This window comes from Liolophura sinensis, chromosome 1 (genome assembly GCF_032854445.1).
Source record: "Liolophura sinensis isolate JHLJ2023 chromosome 1, CUHK_Ljap_v2, whole genome shotgun sequence".
Taxonomy (NCBI): domain Eukaryota; kingdom Metazoa; phylum Mollusca; class Polyplacophora; order Chitonida; family Chitonidae; genus Liolophura; species Liolophura sinensis.
Window position 1 is genome coordinate 70,980,669 of NC_088295.1, and position 17,537 is coordinate 70,998,205.

Consider the following 17,537-nt stretch of genomic DNA (forward strand, 5'->3'; position numbering starts at 1 on the left):
GAACCCACAAAGACCGCATTGGTGAGAGGCTTCTGGGTCATTACGCTGCGCTATGTATAGTTTGTGATTGGGTGCCTGACATTTGAGGTCGTTGGTTTGTGATTGGAAGCCTGGGATTTGAGGTCGTTGGTTTGAAACTCTGAGTTGTCTTGACCCTAAAATGTGTACCCAGAAGAGTATTTCCAAATAACCACAATTCTGTTGAATTACAGTTCAATTAATTCATTATTTGAATTTCGGCTTCCCCACTGTATATCTACTGTCATTATAACGAGAAGAAAAGCACCCTGTCTCAACGTTATAGTTACATGTATATGCATATGTTTACACACGGATTCCTGCGTGTAGTTGTTCAGCATTCCCAGCTTCTATATAGTGAACTATGTCACAGTGCCCGTCTATATAATATCCCTATGCAATGCTGCGTGTCAAGAATGGAAAAATTCGTGTGTAGAGAGATGTATTTCAAAGCAGCAAAAAGAGATAATACAACGCAGGATCGTGTTACTGACTGGAGCTTATGATTGTCAGCTTAAGCAAACATTTAGTGGAAGTCTTACACCGTACCATTTCTTATACGACATCAGCCAGGGTATATACCCCGCGATGCCTGTCTATCATTTTTGTTGCTGGGTTTCGATGATTGTTGACACACATATTGGGCTTATCTAAGATTTCAGCTACCTCTGACTGCATTTCTGGAGACTGCGCTTGTGGAAGGCAGTGCCTCCTGTAGGTCATCTATCTGAAGTCACACCTGAGAGTAAGTATACGAATTATCCACACCGATTTCTGTCCCTAGCTCCTCGTGACGTTTTCTGATATCGTCCAAAAAAGAAAGGAACTGTAGTTATTATCTGCAAACTGTGAGAAGACCGTAAATTTAAATAATATGATACTTTATCCGAAAACAAAGGCGCGTGGTGTTGGCACAGGGTGGTAATATGAACATCCATTTGTGACTTCACTATTGACTTCGTTTTACTATAGCTCGTAAAACACAACTCCTGTACGATAACATGTAAAACTTACGACATACGGCCGTTTCAAAAATTCATACTATATGCACCTGCTCGCCTGTACTAATTGCAGGCATAACTTATGCCATGCCCAGAGCATTAACGTCTTCGTCGAATAACACTTAAAGCAATGTTAAAGTCATTTTTTAATGATGGTACCTTACAAAGCACTCACGTTTGAGCTCAGGTTTTACATACAAGTAAAACACAACGATACGAGTGGCGGGGGTGGGAGGGGAGGGGCTGGAGGTTTTATAATCAATGTTAAGGCAAAAATATCACAGAATCCATATTAAGGTAAATGTTTAAGAACCTTATGAGTTCAGGTAAAGTTTTGTATTGATGTGTCTCCTACAGGAATCTTCTTTTGTATCTTCGCTACCAAATCTATTTTTATGAACCAACATGTAAAGTTTACAACCCACGCATTTCTTTCACTTGTGAATTTCCTTTTTGCTGAAGGACGAAGGGAACGGGTAAAGCCATCAAAGATCTCGCGATCTACATGCATAAGAAGATAGCTCACTATCGTCCTTGTCGTGCAATCAATAATATGAACTTCCGATAAATTTCTATCAGATAAATCTGTGTAAAAGAAAAACAGTGGAGACAAATTGTATCGCTAAGTGCTACCACTATGCGTTCATTGTATGTAGGCCTATATATCTGGGAATTCATCTCAGATAAAGCATAAATGCCTGGTGTATGTACGACATCCTTTGAAATATTCCTGAAGGGATAAACTTTTTAAATAAGAATAAAAACATATTTACCATTTCAGGAAGAAGACTGGCGCAATTCTGAGTTTTACAGAGATAATAAATCCAGTCAAACGTTAACTGCGTGTCGACAATTATTTTGTTCAGAAATATTGATTTTGTGTAGAATGTCGTCACTGAATTCGACATCATTATTAAAGCCGATATAGCGAAGTTCGGCTATTATCAATTATCCGATATGCCCATGTGTTCGTTCTCTTGAAGCCATAGATGGTCGATTGAGTGTCGGGTGACTGAGGGGAATCAGTCAGGACAATGACGTTCTCTACTGGACTGAGCTGGTTACACAGGTTCAGCCTTTTCACCTTTGCCCTGTGTATTTTGGGTTGTCCCATGGACCATTTCTCCCAGGAATCACCAAAAGATGTAAGCCCCATCCCCACTGTGTTCCAGACTAGCAGGTAAATATTGTTGACACATTCTGCATTGGTTTGTCCAACTTTTAGTTGTGGATTAATTAGAAATGTGTACTACTATACCGCTTTGATAAATGGTATGGAATTAACACTTTATAGCAACAGTGAGTACATGCATTTTACGAGCGGACATATTGCTCGATGAAGCATTTGGTACTGAAACTACTGAATGAAACTTTTTCTTAACTTTGTGCACAATCTCTCGTTTTATAGCCATAAGTATATGCGTGCTAGGCTACAGGTACAAGAAAAGCTTCAGTATGATTGCAAACAGCAGTAAAAGTATATGCACTATTCCATAATCGGGTGAACACAGCACTGTATGTTCGTCTTGACCTAAGGCATGCTTGCTCACATAAGGCTATACCAAAGGGCAAAATTACAAGTTCGCGTTGACATATTCATGTTTGCTGAGTAAGAAAAACGATACCACTTTCACCAACCAATCCTTTGGTTGGTGAAAGTGGTATCCAGATAATCCTCCTCTGGAGAACAACATATTGATCAGATTGTTTACAGGACATACATGTAGACTCAGTCTGTTGTGCTCACCAGTTACTCACTCTGTTGTGCTCACCAGTTTCTCACTCTGTTGTGCTCATCAGTTGTGCTGTCTGGTTATCTCCTCATGCATTCATGATCTCAACCATTTCTCAACACAGCATGTATAAACAAATCGCCCTGCAGGCAGAAAGGGTGCATTCAACTTATGGATATGGCATAGTGACTGCTTGAGATTGAACCCATCAAGACCATCACCTTGCGATGGTGCTTGTACTTTAATCCGCGCTTAATGGTGCTACCAGTTGGTAAACGGGCTTTGTATGTATTTCCCCTTAGCATGATAGATACGTGTTACCGATGAAGTTTAATACAAACCAGACTGAACTAGAATTGTCGTCTTGGTGGAAAGATCATCATAGAAGATATTAAAGAGCCATATAATTACAAATAGGAGAATTCATGGAAATTTGATTTAATTTCCATTTGATTTAGTTTCGGTGTTCATTATGAAAATTTGTTTGAAAACACTGAGGGTCATTGCAGGATTTTCATAAGGTTAATTCAAACCTGCATAAAAATAAGACGTTTTTGAAGACTGATATTTGTAGAACCCGAACATCCAGTGGATGACTTGAACGTGCCAGAAGTAATGTAATCTTTTAAATCAGCATGGTTGATCAATGGCAACAACATTTAAATTTCTCAGTTACCACTTCCAAACAACCTTTCAAGCATGATTGTTGTTAGGGTTGTTGTTTTGAAAATTGTTGCTTTTTGTAACTATGGAGATTTACTTTGTATTGATGGCGGGTATGTATTCGGATCTGGATTAAACAGGAAAAAGCACTAATATTTTTACTGGAGCAAGCAGGTCTGTAATATGGATTGTCTGTGCACGCCTGTGTCAATCCAGGATTTGACCAAATTTCGTAGGTATATGTTCTTTTTTTGTCACATTCCAGGCTTCCTCACGATAACTCTACGAATGGCATTGACTTCCGGTACATGGCATCTGTTGGGAACGGCCATTTAGCAACAGTTGTCTACAGCGACACTATTTACGTGAATGGACTGTACAATGGTGTATTGGGTGAGTAGGCCTACAGTAGAACCAGCTCATGCAACATTTGCGTTTAACAACCGTTTTCATTTAATTACAAATAGAAAACAGATTTGAATCACCAAGACCTATCTTACACGTGGTTAACACACATATATATACATAAACCAGAATGCCGTGAAGTGCAAGCTCCAGTTCCAGCGTCAGATTTTCTGTATTGTGTGCACATATTTTCAGGATGGAGTCACCGTGCACGAATCCCTTCCACGCAGGCAATCCGTATCCAGGTGGCAGGTAAACAGTGCAATACGACCAGAGAATACAGCTTGGACGTCGCCAGAGGTAAAAACTTGATTGTTTCAGTACTAAAACTTACCAAATCTTTTTTGGTACCATGTACATCGTAGTGATACGCGGAGTTTGATTGGGCGAGCATGCATGTGCACAAGTTGCTGTTAACATACATGTATAATAATCATATGTAACACTCATTGGGTATATCTGAACAACAATGAAAACGTAGTTTAGTGTGTTGTCAATGATTATGCATGGTATAGTCTATAGCCTATATAGATATTATTAGTAGACCTATGCACAGTATCGCTGGTAAATTCCATGTAAGCTACTGTTTTGAATCCGCAATAGATTCTGACTGTAGTGCCGTAATGTGATCCAGCTCTCACTGGCATGCCTATGACATTCCATAGTGGGGAGGTTGTCCGGAATCTGGTGATGTATAATGCTTTCTCCAAGACTTTGGTTATTTCCTTTGTCCATTAACCTGTGGGAAAGCTGTTATATACTTAATCAGTGAAACTATCGTGAAAATTGTAAGCTTAAAATGCATGTATTTTAAAAAAAAATCTACTTGTAGGTGTTTTTGAGGAAGTGTTAGCTGTAGACGGTATGGGGGGTCGGGTAGTCCAGCGGACGTACGCTCATCAGCGCTTTACACGCCTCCTGATCACAGAGGTTATGGTGGACAGACAATCAACCACGGGTCAGCCCTTCGTCATAGAGCTGCGTAACTACCCTGGCAAAGAGAGTACCGACATTAAGTTCTCGGAACAAGTCGATTTCGTCAACAACATCTGGTAAAGAGAATCGCATGCTTGTTATTTAGAATTACCGATGTGGAAAACTTCCAAAGGTCTATAAAGAAGTGGTATATTGTGCTTGTATGTTTGGTAAATCTCTCAGTTTAAGTGTTTGTGTAAAGGATGTATAGTAATTCCTGCTATTCATCTACCAAGAAGATGAGTATAGTGGAAAAGCATAGATACTTCGCCAAATACACTCAGCATATTGTATATTTGACGGGCCCTGGAAATGACCTATGTAATTTTGTCGAAAACTGAAACTTCATGTATGCGACTTCTCAGTTTTTGGGAGTATATATATGCTGTTACACTGTGCTAAATCCCGTTGTTAAAACACCGTTTTTGGTATTAACCTACAGGCCTTCCTACCAGCAGAATGGGACGACGCTGGAGGCTGAGCTGAACATGACCACCGCTAGCGGAATCGGTTCGCAGTCACCAGATGATAACGAAGGCGTACTACAGACTGTTAATATGCTTTCTACAAAACTCCCCAACTCCCTCACCTTAGACTCACATCAACAGAAGGGACGGTGGATTTTCTTTACCTCAATTGACCTGAATTACACCTCGGCGAAAACAGAGTTTCAGAATGGGTTGGATATTTTATCAAATGCGCCTGACTACTTGTACCAGAGTCATATAAAAGCTTGGGAATCCAGGTGGAACGGAGGGAGAATAGAGGTTTCCGGAAACCTTCAACTTCAAAAGCTAATTTATGGATCGTTTTATTATCTGCTCAGTTCTCTTCCATCCATGGAATCAAATCTTCCCGCCAACCAATTCTATGGTCTCAGCCCTGGCGGTCTGTCGAACGGAGCTAATGCCACAGACTATCAGGGTCACGTGTTCTGGGACATGGAGACATGGATGTATCCCACAATGCTTATGTTCCACCCCAAACTGGCCAAGGAGATGCTGTCGTACAGAAATAACGGTATGGAATTTGCCTATGAACGGGCTCGGGACGGTGGTTATGCGGGACTGCGCTTTCCTTGGCAGAGTGCGCTTACTGGAGCAGAGTTGACAACAGTCTGTATTCCGTGCCGTGACAATGAACAGCATATCACGGGTGATATTGGATTTGCAGCAAGACAGTATCTGACAGCAACTCGGGACACAGACTGGCTAAAATCAGAACAAGGATATCAACTTATCAGAGATATCGCCTTTTTTTGGGCCACCAGGGCAACCTATAGTGCGGACAAAGATGCCTATGACATCGATGGTAATTAAACTGTGTACATTTACTTTTTCTGATCAAACCATTGTTAGTGTGAAGTTCTGCAGCAACTTGCATATGGTCCTTTTTTCAGAGCATAGTTTCCTCCCATCATACATATTACCTGTCCACAATTTCTGGGGCTCAGCTTCATAATAGTTTTTAATTCCGTTTAACCTGCATGGAACTAGGGGCTTAATATGCATTGTGTTCAGGAAAATAAGGATGCTTAGATTGACAGTTACAATTAAAGAGCAATTGAGGTTCATGTGTTTAATTAGCAACACCTTAGAAATTAGCATGCATGGTACAAAGTTTGAGTACTGATTAAATTTGCGCACCTATACATGTATACAGATCATTCCTTGTGTTTTTCCGACATCATTGAAAACTGTGGAATATTTCCTGTTATGTGACTTCGTTCAAATTTCTTATTCTATATACATTTAGTTTGGCTCGTCGGTGGTCTGCGTCAAACGTTGTTTTGGAAATTGTTCTTGAAATTTGTGAACTGAACATCCATTAATGCTTTTTATTTAACTCCGTTCTTTCCACGGCCATGCATGGAGATGCCACCTATGACGAGTGAGCTCGGAGTTGAAAACTGACCATTGTCAATTATAGAATATTCAACCATGACTGAAGAAATCAAGTGATTTTACATCACCTATTTACGTTTGTTAATTGGTTTGTAAATGTCAACACTGTTGTCGCTGGTTTCATACATTTTGGTATACGGTCTTAATTTTGTGTCCAAAAATGAAATATCTCACTCATTATGAAAACATCTGTATATTTTCCTCTAGAGCAAAGTATATAGCCGCCTTGGTAACAACAAACACGTACTCTACAGCTCTCATACGCTAAGGCCATTTGGCGAGACTTACATTCTTCGACGACCGCTGGTCTTCCACCAGTGTGGCATGCAAGTGTACGCGAACAGTATAAACACCGTCGTATATAATTCTTGAGTATGGCGTTGAACATCAAATCATTTAACCAACACTCAAAACCCACATGCAATGAACAGACCTGTCCGTAAAACTGGTTGTCCTCTGCAGATGGTATCTAACTTAAACGCGAATACTTCCAAAAGAAAAAAAACGTGTGAATTTCCACAAATAGTGTATATGTTAAACATAAATTTATACTTCTTGAAGATACCACCAACATCTAGAGTAAAATACATTTGTCCAAAAATTTATGGCGAATAATAGCCGCCAAATACAAATGCTTTCCATAAATAAAAGTTTCTGAAAGGACAATACATGTATAGTTTCACCCAAAGACATCTCACCTCTGATTTGCAGCTTGTGTCCATGCCCATGCTGTAAAAACTGTAATCCTGTAACAGTATGAATTAGTGATAGAAAGTACGAAAATGACCACAAGTCCTAGAGATCACGAGTTTTTTGTCCGTATTTGAAGTTTGATTTTATAAGGCGAACTTTGGAGAGAAGAGATTTGATAATATATACTTGATAAACTTTTCGTTTCAGATAATTTAAAAATAAAATTGTTGTAAATATTAAGTTGTCAAATATCGGAAACACTATACCAGGCCCTATTATATTCCTGTTATAAAATTTGTAAACTTAACTATTACGACAGCACGGTAAGTTTTGAAGACACGTAAAACAAATGTATCGTTTATAGTATACGTATATGTAGGTGTTTCATATATATATATATATATATATATATATATATATATATATGTATATATATATATGTATACATACATACATGTATGTATAGGACTAGATAGACTTGCAAGGCATGATTTTGTCTGTGCCTGCAGCTGTGCGTGTATTTTTATCTTTTAAGGTGTAATGCCACCAGATGAGTATGCACAGTCTGTGAACAATTCAGTGTACACAAACGTCCTCGCCAAGAAGAGCATCCTGTTTGCTAGATATGCCGCTTGTCTCAATGACCTGGATTACTCCAAAGAAATTAACGATTCCCTCATTTCAAAAGCTGAAAACATCTTCATCCCATTTAACCAGTCATCCCGGTATCACCCAGAGTTTGAAGGGTACGAGAGTTATGACAATGGTAAGTCGCACCCTCAATATTTTTAATCCTGCTCAGCGATAGTGAAGGTTAGCGAGGAGAATGTTCACTTTCGGTGAATTCATTTAGCCTATATGGCGTATACATTATATTAAAGTTAAAAATGTCAACAGATTAAGTAAGTCTCAGTGGAAAGACCAACATGTTCTTACTCTATCCAAATCTACCTTTAATTGTGTATATGTGAAGGCTTCCAATCTGAAATCTTGAAGCCTATATTGTTTTTGCTCAAACATTTAAAAACATATATTTGGACAGTGCTTTTTGACGTTTTTGTAGAAAACTACAAATGGCAACTTCTTGAAATTTGGCAGCAAGATTATCTTTCAGGGTTCAGAAGTTTGTTCCTCTAGGTTCCGGGGTGTGGTGGCCATATTGTATTTCGCGAAAAACCTTTAAATATATTTCTCTCAAGGGCCACTGGGTGGATTTTTTTGAAGTTCTGTCGGGTGCAACTAGGCCTAATATCATAGTTTAAAGAAGACTTTAAAATCCGTTAAAAACCGTAGAAGCTCGCCATTGGTCGAATATAGGGCACAGTAGACGTAGGCAAACAGAAAGTCTTGAAGAAGAAATAGATCTAAATGTTTGTAAAAGACGAAGTCTTACATGGAATCATCCGTTCCACATATTCTGGTGCTTTTTGTTGTTTTTTTTTTTTTAGATGCTCCCTTGCGAAAGTAACCATGTTCTGTTGTAGTGGCGCGGGCTGTTTAATCTGGGGGACCCTCAGCAGTTGCAGACTGCGCATTTGTCCCAGTAAATCACGGCATGTTGTAGGTACACATAAAGTGAAACAGGCAGACGTGATCCTGCTGGGGTATCCCCTTATGTACGACATGGATATAGATGTCCGTCGCAACGATCTGGAGAAGTATGAGAAAGTGACAGATGAGGGTGGCCCAGCCATGACATGGGGAATGTTCGCTATCGGCTGGCTAGAGCTGGGCGATGAACAGAGAGCTGCTGGGCTGTTCAACAAGTCACACTCACCGTACACCAGGGAACCTTTCAAAGTATTGACCTTACATACATATGTAGCAACTTTTTGTGCAATTTCAATGGACCAAGCTACGATTTTAAAAGATCGAAGTCATAGTACTTCTGTCAATTTGCATATATCTGCGCATAACAAGATAATGGGCGATGAAATTTAAATCTGATCTTGTGATTTTATTGTGATGGTGTTGAACATTTCCTTTATATTAAATGCATAGTATGGGACATTTTTAAACAAAGCATGAAGTAATGTGTATAAAACCCGGTAGTTCATACGATGATCACATGTCAGATGGGGAACTACATGTAGATGTGCAACGTGTCTATATTGAATGGTATTGTCATAGCCTATTGGTTTCACTTGTATTTGTGTTTTGTTTTTTTTTGTTTTTTATAATTGGAAAATGAAGTTCAGATCAACATAAGGCACATGTATGTATCCTTTCAGATCTGGACGGAAGATCATTATGGTCATGGAGCAGTGAACTTCATCACAGGGATGGGAGGATTTTTGCAAGCAGTATTTTTTGGTTATGGTGGTGTGCGGTTACAAGTCGAGCAGCTCACTTTTGACCCAAGACTTCCTCCAGGAACAGATGGCATGAAGCTTATAGATGTGGATTATCTGGGATCCAGATTTGATGTCATTATAAAGGCTGAAAGAGTTCAGATTAATGTGACAGAGGCCCCCCTGGGGTCAGAGTTGATCCTGACTGTTAGCTCAGATGGCTCACAGTTCCTCCTGACAAAAGGTACATGTACATCAGCATGTTTGTTTTATTAACTGTTGCTTATTGTCAGCATTAAAAACGGAAAGGCAGTACTTCTGTATTAATACATCTAAATTCATTACTATCAAGCTTTTATTATGATAACAGGCATGGGAATAATCAGTGTATTGAATATGGATGTCAGGCCTTCTTATTTCGAACACTAATGAAACAGAAAACTTTCTATTACCATTACAAAATGCCTTAACTACCCTAATTGTTCTAATTTTTTGGACACCTGGTCTGCTCTTTTTCACCAATATAAATGTAATTGTAGGAGGAATATTTAGTTTCTTCTTTTCACATGGTCAGTACATGTAATGACAAACATATTCATATCTTTACTCTCCCCAAAACTGAGAGAGATATGTAATTCTTTGCTTTCAGCACTATTTACATCTGTCCGAAAAATTAGAGGAAGTAGGGTAATATAAACTTGCAGTGTCAGGCAGTTTTTTTGGTAAGATGGCTGTGACAAGGCAATCCTGTTGAGGTTTGAACCAACAAGTTTTTGGTTTCATGATCAGGATTCTACCACTGGACGAACTTGAAATTCCCTCCAGACTGGAGGTACATGTAAATATAGCATTTAGATTCCACCCTGTTACATGGGATTGTCAATAAGAATGAATATCATAATGATGTTTTAATACCTCCTTTCTTAGGTAGACTGATTGACATGGCCAGAGAAGCATTTTCCTTGAAAGGATCAGAAGAGACAGACTGTCCTGTGCCTGAAGGTGACATTTAGAACATTGCCCTCATGCCAGTCAGTGCTGAAAGTAGCAAATCCGTACCATGAGGTTAACGTTCTTATGACAGTGCTAACAATTTGCAGACGCTCTACAGTTTCCTTGTGCTGCATGATCAGTAGCACCAATTTTAGTTCAATTTTACAAATAACTCCAGCCCTTTATTTTTCATCATCTAACAAACCTAAAGTTAAATGTCAGAATTATTCAATATTGCCATGTTTTAGAATTCAGTTTGTCCAATATTACCCTGTATTTGCAGGAAGCTCATGTTCCCCTGGTGTCCCATGGTCAGATTTGTCACCCACGCCCAGTGTGAGTCCCAGCTCTGGGGTTCTTACTAACCCAGTCAACTACATAGTTCTCACCCACACACAAGGGAAAGGCTGTCATACAATGCTGGACTGTAAATATCAGGCCAGCAACTATTCGGTAAGTCTGCATTCAGACAAAAAAACATTTACATCTTGCTAACCGAAATTTTTTTTCTAGATTTACTTGAAGGAATCACCATTTGAATCCTAATTTACCAGGACTTGAGATGAAATTGTGACAGGGATGGTCTTCAGCATGTTTCATCAGTAGGGGATCACTGTAAATATACCAGTCTTTGATGTGTCCTGCTATAAGGGGACACTTATGTCATGTAATAGAAATAGTGTTTTAAATGATCTAAAACCTGAAGTACAAAACAACCGAAAAAACTAAAAGTCTCCAATATATATATATACACCCTGTTCACCTGTAAAGAAGAATTTTCTGGAGAAGAATTATTTGTTACTTTGTGAAGAGACAGTGTCTTTACTACACCAGTGTCAAAGATTTCAGAATACTTGTAGAGTAACAGGTCATAATCTTCAGCCTTTGATACAACTATTTCACAGTTCTGGATCAGGTCATGTCATAAGCTTATATAGCTTCATTGTGTATGGAAAATGCCTGACAGTAATATAGTATAGACAGTAATCAGATAAAAGAATGGCTTATAGTGCAGGTAATGTAAGTGCATTGTTGATGTGTTGTTGGTTTCAGAATGACTACAACTACCTGGTTGGGGAGAATGGTATAGCATATGAAGGTGTGGGCAGCAGGTTTACCAGCGGAGTGATGACCCAGTTGACTAACAGAGCTATTACTATAGCTGTCATGGGAGATTTCAAATGTACTGCCCCTAACACTAAAGCATTTGCAGCAGTTAAGCGCATTGCCAAATGCCTGTTAGAAAGGTGGGTGCCAAATATTACTCAAGAAGTTTTATTTTGTCTGTGATGTTTTTGTGCCTGTGTTATCATCAATCATTTTATCTTATACAAATTCTACCTACTTCTGCCTACTTAAAAAAAAATTGTTATTTTTAATCCAGGTTGCGTCAATAAATAAGGTCACATTAAAGTTATGATGTTCAGGGCATGTAATAATAATTATAGAAACATACTAGTGCTTTGCAGAGTGTTTGCATGACACGCCTGAGAGCCTGGTTGAGGTATATTATGAAATTTGCATTCAAACTTGTCACTCTGATTCCTTACATTTGCCTGATTTATGAGTCATTAGTCCGCATGTTGTTTCTTTCATCATTTAAGTGTTATTGATAAAACTGTTTATCTTATTCCAGAAACATATATTGAATATTAATAATGACCATGGTTCATCTATATTATAATATCCTCATTTCTTTTGTAATAGTATATACAAACCATGTTTAACACCAGCAGTTTTATTTTTTGGATCTACATGTACTTTTGTCTTTTTTTTGTGTTAAAAAAAATATATTTTTATATATTATTTTGGAACTGTGCAATATTCCAGTGGGAAATTGTCTAGGAATTACACTGTGCTGACACTAGAACAAGCTACTGACAGTGGATCCTCAACTGAGAGGGATGATGCTATGTTCTGTGTTATCAAACAGTGGAAACACTGGGTATGTAATTGGTATTATATTCTACAATCGAAAATTACAGTTTTAAAAATTCTTAGTTTAACAAATAAAATATTTTGGCTACATTGTTAAGGTTCTTTGCTTTTACTATAACTGCATTTGTAGAGAGAATAAAACACTTGACTTTATATCCAATGTGACAGTTAACACATTGTTTCAAATACAAATATTCTGAAATACAGATATTAATGGGAAGAGTGTTTATTAGTGCCCCATCGGTCTGCCTGTTGGTCGGTCATTTCGCTATCTACACAACATGTTTATATTGGTATTGCGATTTTTACAGATATTCACATGGTACAGGTATCTGCATTGTTGATAACTGAAAGCTTAGCATGACTTTATCATGTTTAGATACACAAGTTTGAAACTTACATGCATCTGGTTTTTTTAAAGTGAACAATGTTTCCAATATTCTTTTTATTACCTAATCACTGTAAGTACTTTAATGGGTGAATTGTGCCCAAGCTCAGCATGATATATGGACATCCATTTTAGATGCAATATGTTTGGAATGTTTGTTTCCTCAGCAGTCATTTCAGTCGTCAGGAGAGCTGAGGTACCCACGCTGTGATAGGCTGTGTGACAGAGAGACAGACTATACTTTTCAATCAGACGGGTTTACAGACCTGAGTGAGGAGCCTCATATATTCCGCACAGATAGGTGCGTTTACAACTAGTGTCTTGAACACTTACAACTAAACAGTAAAAAAATGATTCAAATCAAGAAAGTAAATATTGGCACAGTGTTTCAGCATTATGTTTTTCCACACAATTACGGCTCTGCAAAGCTCTGAACTACTAGTTTCGTTATTGTTTTGTAGCAAAGCAGCAGTTTTTTCAAAAAGAGCCTCAAGTAAAAATTCTATACTTCTCTGTTTTCAAGACTCCCCATGGTGGCGGGCAGCCAGTCAGTTGACACCAGATACATGCCCTCTGTTGGAAACGGGCATATAGCCACGGTGTTGTACAGCTCCTCTGTCTATATGAATGGATTGTTCAATGGATATAAAGGTATTGTGTACAGAAATCGATTGATTGGTTAACGATTAATGGCATGCTCAGGTGTATTTGACTTGTAAGGCAGCTGTCAGTGTCATTGGTGGAGGAAACAGGATTGCCTGGAGTAAACTTGTATGGTAAACATGTCTTCCACTGATAAAACTGACCTTTGTATAAGTGGAATGTTCTTGAGTATGACATTAACCAACATTCATGTAAATAAAATAAATGAAATCTTCCACAGTATATTTGGGGTGGTTTTTGTTTATAATACCATCTGAAGTGCCCTGCAATCTATATGTATGTCAATCCCATATTGCAAGCTAAGGGAGAGCAGATGTTGATGAGATGCTGATTTCTTGTTATGTGTACATTATGTAAATTTGACATCTGTGTTGTCCAAATGGTTGCTGGTTATATCAGAGTTCTTTAAATGATTGAGGTTGAGAGTCAGAGTATCAACATCCCTCCCAGTTTCAGTGGTCATTGCAGGAGCCCCAGCAGGCTTACTAATGTTTCTGAGTGGGAGCACTCAGAAACATTAGTATTCTTGAGCTTGTATAAAATATAAAAGGAAATCTAAAATTCACAGGGAGTACTGTAAGTAACGGAACATTTTAATTTCTTTGTTAGGTAACAGTCACAGAGCCCGAATTCCATCCCTGCATAACGTAAGAGCCTCCCTGACTGGAACTTCCGATCAGGAATCATGGTCGTATTCTCTCGATGTGAAGAAAGGTAGGTGTGCACCAAATGGTGAAAGTGAATGTGCTATCTTAACCAATGCCTGAGAAACATTGTCAGCATTATGGAGACGGTTTTGCTCAATTTGGATGGGAGAGGCAACAGGGCACATTTCATAAAACTTATTTTTGTCACATCGTATTTGCCTGTTATTTAACATTTTGTCATTTAAGACAGTGTACATGTACAATGTATCTACACATCATCATGATGCTGTGCCTTTTTCATACCGCAGGGGTGTTTGAAGAAAGACATGAAACTCCCAATGCCACTGTTCTTGTTAGGACCTATGCTCATCAGCATTACACCCAACTTCTGGTGACAGAGGTCAGAGTTCACAGGTCAGAAGGTCACAGGGGGAATGTTACAATACAGCTAGAAAACTTCCCTGGTAAGCCAAGTGCTGACATAGACTTCAGTCAACATCAACAATACTATGACAAAGAGAACAGGTAAGTTATTTGTAAGTGTCATACACAAGTGATCAGTTGAATGAATTTGATGTATTAAAAATCACAACAGATTACTTCAAACTTACAATTTGGAACAGCTCATTACAAGGTAAAATATAACTTGCTGTAAATGTAAGAAACAGTGTGTTGATTTGTTGTTTTCATTCTGATTAAGGAAATAATCACTCTGTTTACTCGCCGTACATGGGAAGGTCTGTCAGCAACCTGCGGATGTTTGTGGATCGTGCTCTGCCCAATTTCCTTCCACCATAATGATGGCTGCCGTCGTATATGTGAAATATTCTTGAGACTCCAATCAAACTAACAAATCAAACAAATCTAAAACCCATCTTTGGTTGGTTTTATTCCTGTTTCTGAAGGCTAATAGAGGGATGTTTCTGGCGAAGAGGTGTAACAAAGCAGTCTGAGTGGAACACATCCTCAACACAGGAGGTGTACCAGTACTGGAAACGTCTGGACACAGAACTGGTACTGCTGGAGGCACAGGAGTCAGAGACGTGGATTTACATATCTGCCTTAGACAGTGACAAGACAAGGGCAGCCACTGTGTTCCAGTCAGGCCTCTGGAGGATTGGGGATGGAAGTGATCGACTGTATCACAGCCATGCAGAGGCTTGGCGTCAGAAGTGGGATAATGGTCAGATAGAGCTTGAGGGAAGCACACACCTGTCCAAGTTAGCCCACAGTAGCCAGTATTACCTTCTTAGCTCCCTCCCTTCCTTAACTCCAAACTTCCCCAATGAACAGTTTTATGGGTTGTCTTCAGATACCTTGGCACGTGGTGGGAGTGGTCATGTTCAGTGGTACATGGATGCTGTGTTATTCCCACCTGTATTACTGTTCCATCCAGAGCTAGCGAAGGCCATTTTGTCATATCGCGGGCTCACAATGCCAGCAGCGTATGAGCGAGGAGAAAGTGGTGGTCTGTGGTTTCCATGGGAAAGTGGAGTCACAGGGATGGACATCACCCCAGACATCTCATCCTGTACCACATGTGCTGACTCCGCCAAACATGTCAGTGGAGACATCGCCATGGCAGCACATCAGTACCTTATCCTTACCCAGGATATAGACTGGTTGAAGGAGGAAGGATATAAATTGATGAGAGACATTGCCAGGTTCTGGAAACAACAACTATTGTGGGATGATCAGAAACATGTGTATGTCATCAATAGTAAGTATAGTAGTTAGGCCCAACAAATGCTTGGCTGTGAACTTCATGTATACCTGGACATTGTAACATTTGATTTTCTCATTAATTAAAATGTACATATGCAGGAGATGGACATATATAGGAGATGGACATATATAGGAGTTGATGATAATTTAATTGAGAAACACACTTGTAGAAGCTTCTTAGAACATGAAATATTGTTGGCTTTGATAATTTTTTTGCTAAAAGGTGATTTTGCTGAAGGGTTGCTCCCACTACAGCTTATCTGCATTTGACCAGTTAATCCATTGGTCATGTTGGTTTATTCCAACTCCCAATGGTTGGGTTATGGCTGTAAGTCAGGAGGTATCTAACAACTTGAGGGTGATGACTTTCTCTCATCTCTGCCTGCTTTCTTCCGTCCATAAACTAACATAAATGCAGCAAAATGAGGGAAATAGTCATGAGACACAATGTCTCAGAAACTAATTGTGGTTACAGCTTCCAAATCGTGCTCATACGTTCCCTTCAGCTTGCAGTTTTTATAATAGCACCTTTTTGTCCTCATATTCTCTGACGTACATGAGCGCAGGTGTGAAATATACATGTACCATCAATTCTTCTAATTTTTATGACACCTGGTCTGCTGTTTTTAGACAGTACACATGTAATTGTATAAGGAATATTTAGTTTCTTTTTTTCTCACATGGTGAGACCATCTAATGAACAACATATTTATATCTTTACTTTTCCAAAGAACTGGGATAGAAATGTGATTCTTTGCTTTCAGAAATACTAATACCTGGCCTGAAATTTAAAAGAATGAGGTGAATTATTTTTCTCATTTTCTTTTTATCTTCATAGATGTAACCCCTCCAGATGAATTGGCAGGCAGTGTGAATAACTCTGCTTATACAAATTACCTGGCCAGACTAAATATTCATCAAAGTAGATACGCTGCTTGTATTAAAAGTAGAAACTATAAGAATGAAATAACAGATGAATGGCTGAAGATGGCTGATGGCATCTTTGTGCCGTTTGATTCTGTGAAGATGGGGAATTTGGAGTATGAAGGATTTACAGCAGTTGGTAAGTGTTAGGTAATTGACAGATGGTGCATGTACTTGTCTGACAATTTATACCATAAAACAGGAAGAGAATTATTTATTTATTTGATTGGTGTTTTAATCCGTACTCAAGAATATTTCACTTACGATGGCAGCCACCATTATGGTGGGTGGAAACCGGGCACAGCCCGGGGGAAACCCACGACCATCCGCAGGTTGCTGCAGACCTTCCCACGTATGGCCGGAGAGGAAGCCAGCATGAGCTGGACTTGAACTCACAGCGATCCCATTGGTGAGAGACCCCTGGGTCATAACGCTGCGCTAGCGCGCTAACCAACTGAGCCACGGAGGCCCCAGGAAGAGAATATGTCTGACTTATCATAACTTATCATCTTTCTTGTGTCAGATGTTTTTTCCAGAGCATGATTTCCCCATTTGTAAGAGCAGATGAAACATTAC

General features: G+C 39.0%; 1 protein-coding gene across 1 annotated transcript; it reads left to right on the forward strand.

Moving 5' to 3' along the window:
* The first annotated feature begins 1,883 nt into the window (after positions 1-1,883).
* Positions 1,884-17,504, forward strand: LOC135463672 (uncharacterized). The gene is made up of 19 exons (XM_064741056.1): positions 1,884-2,199; positions 3,681-3,808; positions 4,016-4,120; positions 4,653-4,872; positions 5,238-6,106; positions 7,928-8,158; positions 8,957-9,192; positions 9,624-9,927; positions 10,611-10,685; positions 10,960-11,129; positions 11,730-11,923; positions 12,507-12,621; positions 13,170-13,303; positions 13,526-13,653; positions 14,275-14,379; positions 14,621-14,837; positions 15,218-16,032; positions 16,876-17,100; positions 17,485-17,504. The coding sequence occupies exons 1-19, from the start codon at positions 2,054-2,056 to the stop codon at positions 17,502-17,504; spliced, it is 4,437 nt and encodes a 1,478-aa protein (XP_064597126.1). The 5' UTR covers positions 1,884-2,053.
* Positions 17,505-17,537: the final 33 nt, after the last annotated feature.